The sequence below is a fragment of the Sceloporus undulatus genome, chromosome 4 (genome assembly GCF_019175285.1).
Source record: "Sceloporus undulatus isolate JIND9_A2432 ecotype Alabama chromosome 4, SceUnd_v1.1, whole genome shotgun sequence".
NCBI lineage: Eukaryota > Metazoa > Chordata > Lepidosauria > Squamata > Phrynosomatidae > Sceloporus > Sceloporus undulatus.
The window spans coordinates 121,377,056-121,392,079 of record NC_056525.1 but is presented as its reverse complement, the minus strand read 5'-3'; the positions used below and the strand labels follow the sequence as shown (position 1 = coordinate 121,392,079).

The window sequence follows — 15,024 nt, the reverse complement described above, 5'->3', positions numbered from 1 at the left end:
AGCCACAGATTGTGGCACAGACCATGAATATATATATATATATATATATATAATAAATATAATATATACACACACACACACACACACACACACACACACACACACACACACACATATATATAATATAGAGAGAGAGAGAGAGAGAGAGAGAGAGAGAGTAAAGCTAAAGAAGGCTAAATCAATTCATTTTGTCAACATGCAGCCTTAAGAACATCTCTCAGAATTTAAAGATAAGGTAAAAAACAGATTTGCCCATAAAGGATGTAAAGAAAGGAACTAGTGCTGAGCTGATGTGTTCAAAAGTTAGTTTTTAGGATGGCAACTTCAGAATCCTTGCAAGCATAGCCATTGTTCATGCTGTCTGAAGTATTCTGGAAGTTGTAATACAAAAGAAGTCACTCTTCCAAACCTCACCCAACCGCAGTATGCTGCAGTGGTCATTCTGGTCCTAGTGCCAGAGTCCAATTTACATTCTCTGACTACATGGCAATCCCATTAAGTTTAGCATGTGATGTTTCTCAGTGCTATCCATTTACCTTCCTATGTTCTGCTTCTTACTGCATCTCTTTATTCCTGCTGCAGGTTTTTTCATGTGGCTGACTCAGTGGAATGTTGCATCCCTTGGGTTGTATACAGAGAAAGAATGCCTTCCTGAAGAGCGCAAAGTGGCCACCATCAATAAGCTTTTCCTGAATTCAGATACCCACCTAACCTGAGGGTAAGAGGTTTGGAGCAACTTTTTCCAGAAGAGTGAGATTAGTTGCCCCTCAGGGACACAAAGTGAAGACACTACAGGTTTATTACACACATTTTCAAGCCCTATCAGTGACTGGGTGGGATCAGGGTGAAAAGGGGAAAACGGTTTTAATGCACACAAAATTGCTGCTGTCCTACCACTGACCATGATCATCCCCAAGCAGTGCTCTGGTGACCTGATTTTGGTAAAATGGAAAGCTTCTGCAGTACCAAAATTGGTGCCAGCGCATTGCTGCTTATGGATCTGTCAGAGGCATGCACGTTTATGTGCAGTAAACCCGTTTTTCCCTGTTCCAGCCTGATCCCGTCCAGTGCACAGATTGAGCTGGGAAATGTGTGCAATAAACTCCTTAACTTCTAGTTAAGGCAAAATATAGGCAAAAGAAGGGAGAGCTAGGAGAGCTAGAAGTACAGCCTGAAATTTTTAAACCAGAGAGGCCCTTTTGAGTGGTTGCCATTTCAAATGTTACCTGTGAATCATTGTACAGGGAGAGTGATGATCTGTAGCTTCTGTGATAAGGAACTACATGCTGCTTATTATGATATTCCCTGATACTTGCACAATAATTCTGAGAACAGAGTAGCCAGTCCCACTCCCATGCACATGCTCACCCTCACATTTAAAATGTGACATGAGGGCTGATCCAGGGACTGAGTTATTGGCATATACATGTATAAGGCAAGTGGTGAAGCCAGGTTTACACTGTGGAGAAAGCACCACTCTAGTGTGACAAGCTCCTTGCATCTGTCTTCCTGGAGACAGCTTCAGGTGCAGGTTCTGGCATTCTGTTCAACCCTAACTTTATAGGCAGATTCTCACAAATTAAAGACTAGGCGGCACATTAGTGTGTTGTCTTTGAAATGCCTTTCTTTATTCCTGTCCAATTGTGGATGGATGTACTGATGTGATGGCCTCTCTTCCATGGCCAGGTCAATCTCACAGAGGCACAGGCTGGTCAAATTCGGAATCAGATTGCCGAAGGCCAGGTGAACAGGAGTCTTTATCATGGTGCAATCATCTCTATCTTTCCTATTTTATTATACTTCTGGAAGAGGTAAGTGTCTCTCTGCTTTCAGTCTGGGGTGTGGATGTGCATAACTGTTGTGATCATGGATGAATCTGCCTTAAATTCCACTCTTGGGAGAAAGGTGATATAAATTAAGTGATTGGTTAATTGATTTACACCAGCATGTGTGGGTAAGAACATAAACACATCATCTGAATCAGGTGCAAAGTTATCTTTGTAAGCTAGTAGGGCCAACCCTGCCATTAGGCAGAGTAAAGCTTCAGGCAGCAGATTCTGTGTCATGAAAAGGCAACAAATTAATTGTTGGTTATTCATCTTGTGGCTATTGTATTTTTAATACTTGAGAGGCACTTAGGGGATTGCATTTTTATCTCTTACCCCAAAGTAATGTGGCTGGTTTAGGAAACTGCATGTTTACTCTGAGAAGGCAGGGTGCTACTTGCTGCACTGTCTAAGGCAGCAAAATATCTTTGGTCAGCCCCAAAACCTAGGCATCCAGATAGGGTGTGCATTGAGGCCAAACAGGAAGGCCATCTGGGAGATATTTTGTCTACAACAATTGTTATTAACATCTGCTTATTAATCATGCCTCTTTAGCTTGTGCTCATTACATATGATAAGCAGATTTACGTGAAATTAGTTTCAAAGATCATGTTAAGTAAAGATACAGTGGAGCTTATCAGACAAAGATATAAGACGGCTTACCCCTTCTGCATTCAATTCAGGATCCGGGATGCCTCCAGATGTTATCAGACCTAAATCACTGCTGATTTAGCTGCAATGCTGTTGTCCGGATGTATCCTGGGTCGAAGCCTCGCTCAACTGGCCATTTTTTGAAGTCGGAAACTCTCTGACTTCAAAAAAGTGCTGTCTCAGCAAGGCTTCAACCTGGAAAGCAATTGGGTGGTGGCATCACAGCTAGATTGACAACAATTTAGGTCTGATAACACCCGGGAGCATCCTGAAACCTGTTGAATGTGGAAGAGGTAAGCTGGCTTATTTCTTCGTCTGATAAGCTCCAGTATTTTTAAGGTTGTATCTGCTAGTTAAAAAGGGGTAGGATCTACAGGCTACAGCTGCATTAGAAAAAGACTGCAGGAAGAGGAGATAAGGCAGTGAAACTAGACCCTGTCAGTTTTGTGGCAAGAATATTGTAGAAATAAGGAACCCTGGCTACATGTAAAAACATCATTGGAAGGAGAGCTTCTAATGAAGTGGGGAAATACTTCTGTTCATTTTAGCACAAATTTACCTCATTCTGCACGTTGCAAATTAGCATGTTTTTGGGAGGTAAGCAAAGGCTTCATTTGGAAGTATGAGCAAATACTCACAGGGGATTGAAGGAATGCATAAGCTGAGTTACACATGTATCCATTTCCAACCATAAGTTGGTAATAGCTTGGCAGTGCAGAAAAAGTACCAATCACTTGAAGCAAATATCACAAACAAATCCTTGTGTAAATCCATACAGCCTCTATTCCACTCTGTTCAGTACAATTCTCTCTCTAGTTCAGACCTGCACAAGTTGTGACCCCCAAGCCAAATGCAAACCCACCTATCAGCCATATGTGGCTGCCTAGCAGGAGCTCAAGGAAACATTGGGTTGGTAATCATTCTATCCCTGAGACTGTCCCAACCAACAAAACTCTTGATTAAATATGCTAGATTTGCTTTTGTCAATAAAAGGTACTCATGTCAATCTTTTCTTTGAAGATATTGTAACTGGAAGGCAATGAAGGGCTTCAAAAAACTAAAGAAAGAAAAACCGGCAGGTTCTCCTACATCACCACCAGCTTCCACAAAACCAGCTAGGAAACTCAGTAGCTACTACAGTGGAGGTAAGCTTTATAAGTTTTACATGCAGCTCCATGTTCTTGAAATGCTGTGTGTATGTCTGTTGCTATTGTTGTTGTTAGCTGCCTTTCAGTTGACCTTGACTCATGGCAAACCTATGAATGAGACATCTCCAAGTCACCCTATCCTCTACCTCTCTGCTCAGTTCCTGTAGACTCAGGCCTGTGGTTTCCCAGATTGTGTCTATCCATATGGCATGGAGTCTTCCTTTCTTTCTACTGCCTCTATCTTGCTCACTACCACTGTCTTTTCTAATGAGTTGTGCTTTCTCATAATGTGACCCAAGTACGACAGCCTCACTTTAGTTATCATAGGCCCGGTACAGACGGGTCTATGGGGCGCGCTCGTCACATGCTAGGGGTTGGCCGAGGGTGCTCCGCCCACACGTGCCTCAACCCTAGCACATGACAAGGGTGTCAAAATGGTGGCGCCCTGTATAGATGGGTGCCATCATCATTACGTAAGTGCCACACGGTGTCTGCATGGCACTGCGCGGCACTTATGTAACGAGTGTGCCAATGGCGCACTCGTTATGCTGCTACCGCGGCAGAAAAAGAACCTGCTTTTTGTGGGTTCTTTTTCCACCGGCGGGAAACCACGCAGTTTGTCTGCTGTGTTTTTCCCCTGGCGGAAAACTAGGCGCCAGCAGACCCCCCTCCTTTTGGGGTGGTCTGTACCAGGCCTTGGCTCCAGGGAGAGTTCAGGCTTGATTTCTTCTACGTCCTATTCGTTTGTGTTTTTGGCTGTCTTTGGTATCCTTGGCAGTCTTCTCCAGCACCACATCTCAAATGAATTAACTTTCTTCCTATCTGCCTTCTTCACTATTCAGCTCTGGTCACTGTACATGGTGATGGGGAATACAATGGCTTGAACGAAATGCAGTTTTGCCTGACCCCTTGCTATGGGACACCATTTTGTTATTTAATGGGACATGAGCATCCATGGAATTTGTTATCCATAGGGGATGTTGGAACCAAACCCCAGCATATAACAAGGGTCCACTGTAGTTGCAAAATCAGTGAATCGAATCTTCTATCAATTTTTTTTAAACTCATGTGCGCATAGGTCACACCACAAGCACAAAAACAGTGCTTGGGAGGGGGGATGGTAGATCTACCAAAAACTGAGGAGGGATGGTAAACACTCCTCTGCCATTAGTCCCTCCCCTCCAGAATGATGCGATTCAGATCTGTCATTGTCACTTGTTGAACATGCTTCAGAATCAATTTTTTTTCAAAAGAACCGCCAAAGAATTCAGGAAAGAGTGGGGGTTTTGCATTTGCCTCACTTCTTCTTGATTGAAACTGATCACAGTAGGATCAGAACCGGTTTCGAATGGGATCAACAGTCATATAACCCGATCAGCAATTCACTTTAAATCATAGTGGGAACATGCCCAAGGTGATGAGAACTCTAGTTTCCTCCAAGTGGCCCCAAGGTGGCAATGTTGCACCAATGATTTGTAGGAGCAGTTTCAGACACCTCAAGGAAGTTTGTGAACATGCTTTTCCTTTTTTCAATCATTTTTATTAAAATTCTACATAATGTAACAATTGAATAAAATAGAAAAGAAACAGAAAATTAAATGCAATTAAACAGAATACAAAAACCTCAGACAAAATAAAAAAGAAAGAATACAGTAAAGCCTGAAAAACTCACAAAAAAACAATACAGTAAAGCTTCTAGATATACTACTACAACATTTAACAAAAAATAATTTCCAGCTATCTTTTCTTCAGTTATATAATCCTTCCTAAATCCTACCTCACTCTCTATTAATTTGAAATTACACTTCAGGTATGTGTTTAGCTCCTTTTTGTTGTTGTTAACTGTCTTCCAAGTAATCCTCAACCCATAGCGATCCTATATATGAGAGACCTCCAAGTCATCCTGCTATCAGCAGTTCAGTGCAGCTCCTGCAGACTCATGGCCATGGCTTCTCTGATGGAATCTATCTATCTGGAATGCACCCATCATCTTTTCCTATTGCCCTCCACTTAGCCAGGCATCATAGTCTTTTCTAGTGCGTCATTTCTTTTCATGATATGGCTAAAATATGACAACCTCAGTTTAGCCACCTTTGCTTTTAGGGAGAGTTTGGGCCTAGTCTGCTTTAGGGAGAGTTTCGGCCTGATCTTACTGCCCTTCCATTGGTCTTTTTAGCAGTCCATGGTATTCTCAGAACTTCTCTAGCACCACATCTCAGATTAGCTGATTTTTTTTCCTATCATTTTTCTTCACTGTCCAAGCTTAAACAACCATACATAGAGATGGGAAATACGATGGTATTGACAACCCTAGCTTTGGTATTCAATGATATATTGTTACACTTAAGGATCTTGTCTAGTTCCTTCATAGCTGCCCTTCCAAGTCTTAGAGGGCAAAAGGGGGCAGTGAGACACCACCTTTTTCTGCCTCGGATGGAGGTCGCAGCAGACAAATGGTGTGGCCTCCGAGAGGCCTAAAAAGAACCCATTCCTGGCGGCTTCTTCATATGCCACGTGCAGGGCACCATTGGTGTGTTTGCACACAATCATGACATCCATGCAGCACGGTGCTGTTTAGGTGCTGCGCCACACAGACATCATCAGCACGCACCCCATCTGGACGGGGGCGTGGCAAGATGGTGCCTGTGCGCCGGTAGTAGGGCTGAAAGCATGTGGATGCCCAGCCCTACCTAACCCTAATTTCATCCCCAGGCTGGCACAAAACGTTGGTCTGTACCAGGCCTTAGTCTTCTTCTGATTTCTTGAATGCAGTGTCCACTCTGATTGATGATTGAGCCCAAGTATAGAAATCTTGGAGTATTTCATTCTCTTCATCATCTACTTTAAAATTATGTAGATTGCCTGTGATCATAATTTCTTAATGTTTAGCTGTAACTGTAAACCTGCCTTTGGACTTTCTGCCTTGACCTTTTTCAATAATCTTTCCATATCTCTGATATTTTCTGCTAATATTACGGTGTCATCTGCATATTTTAGATTGTTGATGTTCCTTTCTCCAATTTTCATGCCTCCTTCCTCTGAGTCCAATCCTGCTTTTCATTTTATATTCTCAGCATACACATTAAATAGATAGGGTGATAGAATGTACCCTTGCCTGACCTTCTTTCCAATTGGAAACCACTCTGTTTCTCCATATTCTGTCCTAAAGTAGCTTCTTGTCCTGGCTACAGGTTATACATCAGTATGTACAGGTTGAATCTCTCTTATCCAGAATTTCAAAATCCAAGATATTCCAAAACCCAGAACTTTCATGGGTGGCTGAAATAGTGACAACTTTGCTTTCTGACACCTTTGCTTCCTGATGCTTCAGTGTTTCATGCACAAAATTACGACTGTGAAGATTTGTAATTGTTTTGAAATTTTTATTATAAACATTTTAAATTTTTATTTGCTATTTTTGGAAGCCACCTTGGGTCCCACTTTGAGAGAAAGGCAGCATATATATATATGAAGTAACTAATAAATAATATTAAAAATATTATATAAAATTACCTCCAGGCTATGTGTATAAAGTTTATATGAAACATAAATTAATTTTGTGCTTAGATTTGTGTCCTATTTCCAAGATAACTCATTATGTATGTATATGCAAATACAGGTATTCCAAAATAAAAATAAAAAATCCAAAATCGAAGACACTTGTGGTTCCAAGCATTTCAGATAATAGAGACTCAGCCTGTATTTGGACCCAGTACTTTTTAGCTTTTTCATGAGTACATCACTTTTTGTAAAATGCCCCTTCCAGTATATATTTGAAGTTTCTTTATACATCTTAGACAATTTCTCATGTGTCACATAGCAGAAGTATATCATTTTAGAAAACTTTCAAATCACAACATATAGACATTTGGGAATGGGATTCAAAAATGGCAAGTGCAAGGGTGATTGTGGCCTTCTAGGGAAAGTGATGGAGTTCCCTCCAACCCTTAGAAGTTAGAATTTGCTCACCTGTTTTAAGGTGTTTTAAGTTGTGTTCTGCAGCAGCAGAGAACCAATCTTTGATTTCTTATGCATGCCAGTTCTTCCACTATTTGAAGAATGGTATCATAGTTCATGCTCACAACTCCTGTCTTCTCTTTCTCAGACTCAAAATGCCCACTTCCTCTACTTTCCTTCTTCTTTTCTATACGAGAGACCATTTCTGTTGCCCATCTCAGAGCCTCTTCATATTTCTATCTAGAAATGGGCAGAGTGCTCCTCCACATTAGGTCTGAATAGAGATATTATTTCCTGTGATATTTTTTTATGTCTCTATTAATGCTATTTACAACCACATCAGCCTTTTTCTGCAGCCTCATCATGTTGCTGACTCATATCCAGCTTATGACCAAATGCAATCCTGGGTTCATTTTCATACATCCTATTATCAAGTGAGGCATCCACTCTCCCTTAAAAGCACTGAAAAAATAGATATTGACATTTTATATTTTTGGCTTCTAAGCATTTCCAAGCCTGTCTCCTTTAGTAATAATTTTTTAGGCTTCTTGAAATTAGAAATCATTGTAAAACATTTTTCCATTTAACAGTTTGCTATACTATGAGCCCGTATAGACAGGCCAAAATAAAGCTGCTTTGGTTTGGGTCACTTTGGAGGTACGCTGTTTAAATGATGCATGTGTCCTAGGAGGCCAGAAGCTGCACCAAAGCCATGCTCTAGTCCTAAGGACTGAAGTGCAGCTTTGGCGTAGCTTCTAGCCTCTTAAGATGCATGTGTCATTTAAACAGCATACCTCCAATGTGACCCGAAGCAGCTTTATTTCGGCCTGTCTGTATGGGCTCTATAGCTTTTATTTGTAATATTTTTCATGTGTCCTGTCTCAGAATAGCTGGATGTAATAGTTTGGAGAACAATGACTATTAAGACCAGCAAGTGTTACATTTAGCTGTGTCTGTTTTTTCTTTAAACAGAAGACCACCCCATCATCAGGTTTACCATCCTAAAAGGAATCCAGTTGTTGCTGCCTCAGCCTAAGTATGAAATGGATGAAATGCCTGGAGAGAATGGTAAGTTATAATGGTGCCAACATATGGTGAGCAGAACAGATACTGGCTGTTGGGAAGCCTCCTACAAAAAATATAGGGCATTCCTGCTCTTTCCCTAGATTTATGATTAATTATTTAATGGCTTTCAGAAAAGCCATTACTATCCTTCATTTTAAAGCCATGCCTTCAGCTTACGGGGTGAAGAATGGGGAGTTATAAAGGGATCTTCAGTGTGTGTGTGTGCATGAGAGCCTGTCTTCAAGTTGCCTGTCAACTTATGGCAGCCCCATGAATTTCATAGAGTTTTCTTGGGCAAGGAATATTCAGAAGCGATTTTGACAGTTCCTTCCTCTGAAATGTAGCCTACCACACATGGTATTTTTTGACAGTCTCCCATCCATGTACTAACCTGGGCTGACCCTGTGTAGGGTCCAAGATCAGATGGGATCTGGTGCCTTTGCAGCAGATATGCATTTGTGGTTCTGAGGAGACAGAAGACCTACCTCATAATTTGTTACGTTGTCCATTATACATTGATCCAGGATTTGTTCCTTACAAAGAGCCAGTTGGGTGTTGCCTCACATTGTTTGTGACCTTCTGGCAGATCACAGTAAATCTCTTACATTCAAAGTAATAGATGTGCAACCCTTGCTAAACAGCCTAAACACTGCAAATTTCTAAAGATGTTGGCAGTAGATGGCAAAGGGAACCAACTGTTAGCCTGCAGTGATATATTATTGAATTGTTGTATTAATATTTGCTTTTGTTCTTTTATTTCCTACCTGTCATTTAATTCTACGGTCATATATAAGTAAATGTTCTGATTGCTGGGAGAAAGATGTTACATTCAATAAAATAATAAAGTAAAATAAATACTGTATTAACACAGTGTTTTGTAATGGACATTGCGCCAATATAAAAATAAATCTTTAATTGTTTAACATGCACTTCGTCTTAAGGAGGAATCCAGACACACTGCAAATTGCAGGAGGATAAAAAGGGGAAAACAACATTGATTTACTTGACTGCTACAATATATATTCCTGCTTTCATCCACAATTAGTGTTCAGAGATGGTTATGTTTCCTGGCCCGCTTCATTTTCAGAACCTTAAGGCCAGAACGAATTGTATACAATTAGGCTGACCAAGCAAGACAAACAAACAAGGTGGCAGGGATAGAAATTCACACTGCACAATTATAGCAGTTTGATAATACTATAACTGCCATGGCTCCATCCTCTGGAATACTGGGATTTTGTGAAGTACAGTACTTAGAATTGCCTAGCAGAGAGCTCTAATGCTGTAGTTCGGATAGGTGTATCAGGGAATTCATTAATATTTCACCAAACTATACATTCGAAGATTCTGCAGGATGAAGCGATGACGGTTAAAGTGATATCAGACTATTTCTACCCATCCTCTGACTAGCTAGCCACTAAAATAATTGAACGGAGGCACAATCATGAGTAGCCAAAGTTCTTGGCAGTTGTTTGTATACTGACTTTCTTTAGTTGGGGATGAAAGAGGAAATAGAAATATATCTTTAAAGATGATTCAAGTAACTGGCATGGAGGAGTTTAGTGTCTCTTATCTGGAATTCTGAAATATTCCAAAACCCAAAAGTTTTTTCCCCATGGGTGGCTAACATAGTGACATGTTTGCTTTCAATGTACAGAAACTTTGCCTTGTGCAAAACTGTATTAAAAATATTGTATAAAATTGCCTTCAGGCTATGTGTATAAAGTATATATTTAAAATAAATGAATTTCGTATTTAGACTTGGGTCCCATCTCCAAAATATCTCATTATGTACATATATGAAAATACAGGCATTCAAAAATCCAACAACAACAACTATTATTATTATTTATTATTATTATTTCCAAACTTTAGAACACTTCTAGTTTTGGATAAAGAAGGCTCATTCTGTATGTCTCCTTTTCCTTCTTCTCCTCAGCTTCATTTGCAAGTGTAGCCCCATTTAGAAAGACGTCGTCTGTTATCTATGCATCACAGAGGCGGTAGGTATCCCTGAAACATTTTGTCTTCTATCCAGACTTGAATTGAAGGTCTTTGGGTTGAGAACGCCAGTGTCTCCTAGCAAACGTGTGAGCAGGGGGAGCAACCCTACCAGCCTGATCACCCAGCATACCACACCCCAGCAAAGTAAAACAATATGGATCTATTTCCCCCTTCCCTTGACTTTGCTGTTTCTCTCCACTCTGCACATTATGTAAAGTAATCTTATGCCATGTCAACACTACACATGCCCAATTTCAAGCCTTTGAAAATGCAAATTCTTGCTAAGGCATCCTAGAAACACTAGATCAGCTCTCCCTAGCATCGTGTCCTCCACATCAATAGGATGTTATATGGATACCTCTCCAGCTTTGGTAGAAGTAAAGGGAGGAGGTAAGGAACAGAAATATCAGGGCAAGGACATCATGTGGATCACTTGTCCAACATCTTTACTCTAAGTTGTCCTTTTTGTTGTTTGAAGAAATACAGTGCACAACTTCAAGCTTATGCTGAAGCTGTGCAGCAATTGAGCAAATACTGTAGAATATAAATTAAATTAAATTGGTTTACTTCTTAGGCCCAATATATCTCAGTGTTTCTACAATGAAAGGAATTTCAATTTACCTCAAATGGGACTGACCCCTTAACAATGAGAGCATGTCATTTCTGCTTCGCCACATTGTACATTACCAAAAATTAGCATGGAACTTTTAAAATCTGAACACGTTACATTGGGTGGGACAGGGAAAGTATCCCAATGGAGACATTTTTGGTTTGCCGGGCGGGGGGGGGGGGGGGGAGGGAAACAATCACTTTACAGAAAATTAAATTTGGGGGTGTTGTTTACAACTATGTAGGGGACAACATTGTAGAATGCGTACCTTGTAAGCCCAGTTCTATGTGGATTTGGGACCAAAAGAAAATCCTGGGGAACTAAATTGTGCGATTGTACTACAAGATGTACAGAACTGGAAACTAATATTCTCAGGACCCTAGTAGAGCTAACTGATTTTGTGCTGGCTGCAATCATTTGCATTAAGAATAGATTGCAACCATTCTGTTTAGACATGTTTGTGTCACACAGGCCATGGTCAGCTACTGCCAGTGGACTAGCTCTTTACTAATCCAATTGTTGTAGGCTTCAAAAGAGGTGAGAAGGCTGCAGCTTGAAAATATTAAATATTATTTTTTATTTTTTTTCTAAACAGAGGATCATCACATATAGATTTTGCCAAAAAAATGTCATTATCACAGATCATGTAATCTTCCTTTTCTGGACACAATGGAAAGGATTACTATGCCATCAGCTTCTCACCAGAGGAAAAACTCTGCTGCAGGTCAGTACAACTGCAGAAAGCCCCAGGTCAGATGGAAAAGGTTCTTTGTGTTGCATAATAAAAGTATAATCCCTTTCTTGTGGCTTTTTTTCATTCTTGCGGTAGATGCCACTAAAAAAAAACTTTCAAAAAAAAAACAAATTTCATGTTTCAATAGAAGGAACAGAGATATCAATGAAAGTTGTTTACATACTCAACCAGAGGTGTGAATCACAAAAAGGTGCAAAGACCTACTCTTTGGTCCAGTTAAGAATCAAAAGCAATGTGCATACTTTAAAGACATTGGTTAATTTTGATACGTCATTCCAACAATTGCTAGGTTTCCAAATGAGATATTAAAAATTATTATGACAGTTTGTAACAAATAATTTATAAACCTGGAGCTTGGAAAAGTTTTTTAGGTCCTATACAGACAGGCCAAAATAAAGCTGCTTCAGGTCACTTTGGAGGTATGGTGTTTCAATGATGCATGCGTCCTAAGAGTCTGGAAGCTGCACCAAAGCTGCACTCCAGTCCTTAGGACTGGACCGTGGCTTTGATGCGGCTTCTGGACTCTTAGGATGCATGTATCATTTAAACAGCATACTTGTAAAGTGACCCGAAGCAGCTTTATTTTGGCCTGTCTGTATCAGGCTTTAGTTTTTTTTAACCTACAGCCGACCCTGTTAGGTGGAAACCTCTGGGCACTGTAAGCCAAAACAAAAAACTTTCCCAAGCTCTGCATAACCTGTGCATTGTCAGGAAATACTGTCTCCTGCCAGAACATTTTATGTAAGAGTCATGTTGCCAGGTCAGGAACATCTCAGCTTCTGAGATTTTGAGAGTGGCTCCCCTGGTGATGTGATTAAGTTAAACCTTTCCAAACCTCCCACTTAGACACAGACAACATATTCCTAGCTATGGTTTGGCACATGGGATGGTGAAACTTGTGATGCAAAAATTAAATTGTCCCAAACTTTCTATAGCCTAATTACAAATGTGGTGTAGTTGTTGTTCTTTGAAAACTGGATCTGCATCCATGCTTCAGTGGTAATGTTTTGTTAACACCTCTATATCAGATGAAAGGAACACATAGAAAATTCTTATTTAAGTTCTAAGGGTGTATCATTGCATCATTACTGTTGTGTTGTAAGAAGCTTCACAAAAGTAGCAATCATACCATTCATTTCTAGTCAGCCATTGGGCATTTGCATTTTTTTGTTACAAGGAAAGAGTTCTAATGAGTTAGGGTAGTTATATTGTCCAAGATTCTAGATCAGCTGCGAGCAATGGAAGTCTGTTGTCCTTTCGATCAGGATGCAGCCAACTGATGTTCCCACCCCACCCTGCCAGCAATCTCCGATGCAATAGTCAGAAGCAGGATTTCTGCTACTATTCCACCTTGTTCTAGAAATTGTTCACAAGTGGGGGTGAAAATTTGAAATTCTGCTATGTCCCAACTGACAGGAGAACAGACCTCTGCTGCTCACCAAGGCTCCTGCCAGGTAGGGCAGGACTGAGGTGCTTTTATGATCCCTTCATATTCCCTACACTATTGCCATGACTGTGAATATATAGGGATTGTGAATACAAATCAGTTACTGTAACTGTGCTTGTGAATTCAAGACATCATAAACAAAATCTCATAATTTTAAAATTGGCATAATTATCCTATACACAAGAAACAGCTTAACCTATATAAAGAAAACAACCCTGCGTGGAATGAATCCAACTCTCTGTCAACCATGGGACAGAGTGAATTGCATAGATCCAGTTTTCTGATCCACTTTTGTCCCTCTGTATTTTAGTGGTTTAAGATTGCTTCAAAATTGTATACCTATGGGAGAAACAACACTCAGCATAGGAACGAAGTTGTAAAAATGGTTGAGATTTGATTACCAGGGCCATCAGCCAATTGCAGATGTCATAGCTTATTAGTCATTTAAAAATGATTTTCCATCCCACCTTCCCTCCAATGTGTTCAAGGGGATCTAAATAGTTATCATCTTCTTCTTCACTTCATCTTTACAACAAACCTGTGAGGCACATCATGCTGAGAAAGACAAATTGACGAAAAGCAGGGGTAAGCAAAGTGTGACCCCACAGGGCTTTATGTATGGTTTCCACGGGATCTCCCTTTAAACAATTCCCCCAAATGTCTTCTAGGGAGCTTGGGGTTATCTTTGCCATGTTTTTGAGCCCCTCCTCCTAAATTGTTCTAAGCTAATAGAGGCTTTTTCATAAAATGAAATGAAGCAGAGTTTGACTGTTGAATCACTTCCCGTTATTTGAATGCAGAGGAGGAGGTAGAGGAAAGGCCTCACCTGGGTTTAAAGTTGGACGAGACATGACAAAACTGCCCCCCCCCATGCTACCCAAGGGCATCTGGAGGCAAAAAACCAGTTTTTGAATTTTTCTGTGGGGGATATAACCATCTGAGGTCTCCTGGGGGCCCAGGCATGTCCCCCTAACATCCAACAATTGCCCACTCCAGCAAAGTTATCCAGTGAGTTTCATAGCTCAGTGGGCACTTAAACCTCACTCTCTCAAGTACCAATACAACAGTCTAACCACCATCACAACAACAAAGCCTTTTCCTGCTCAACTTTTACACAAGTTCAATTAATTTGCAAAAGAAACTACCCCAAAAAAGTATCATTCGTAAAAGAAACTCTGCATGGGGGAAAACAACTCACACATACACATGCACAACTTTCGGAGCAAGTTGGGAACAAAAACGTTCCATCCCAACTGCCTCTGACCTAGCCTTGGAGAGAGGGAAGACGAAGCAGGGACAGCTCCACCTTGCCAGGGCCCAGAAGCAGATGAAAAGCAATTCTTTTCTCCAAACTGCCATTGCCCTGGCCTCAGAGGGAGAGAAGAAAAGGCAAGCACAGCTCCACCATGCCAAGGCCCAGAATCAGATAAAGAGGCAGGCACAGCTCCACAATGCCAAGGCCCTGAAGCAGATGAAGGTCCCTCCTCCCTACAAACTGTCATTGCCCTGGCCTCAGAGGGAGAGAAAAACACACATTTTTAAATAAAAGGCCTTGTTTTAGC

The 15,024-nt window shown here is 40.7% G+C and overlaps 1 protein-coding gene across 1 annotated transcript; it reads left to right on the top strand.

Moving 5' to 3' along the window:
* The first annotated feature begins 902 nt into the window (after positions 1–902).
* On the top strand, positions 903–12,051 carry LOC121929033 (regulator of G-protein signaling protein-like). Its single transcript, XM_042464355.1, has 6 exons — positions 903–941; positions 1,687–1,811; positions 3,498–3,622; positions 8,555–8,650; positions 10,587–10,650; positions 11,857–12,051. The coding sequence occupies exons 1-6, from the start codon at positions 903–905 to the stop codon at positions 11,909–11,911; spliced, it is 504 nt and encodes a 167-aa protein (XP_042320289.1). The 3' UTR covers positions 11,912–12,051.
* The last annotated feature ends 2,973 nt before the right edge of the window (positions 12,052–15,024 follow it).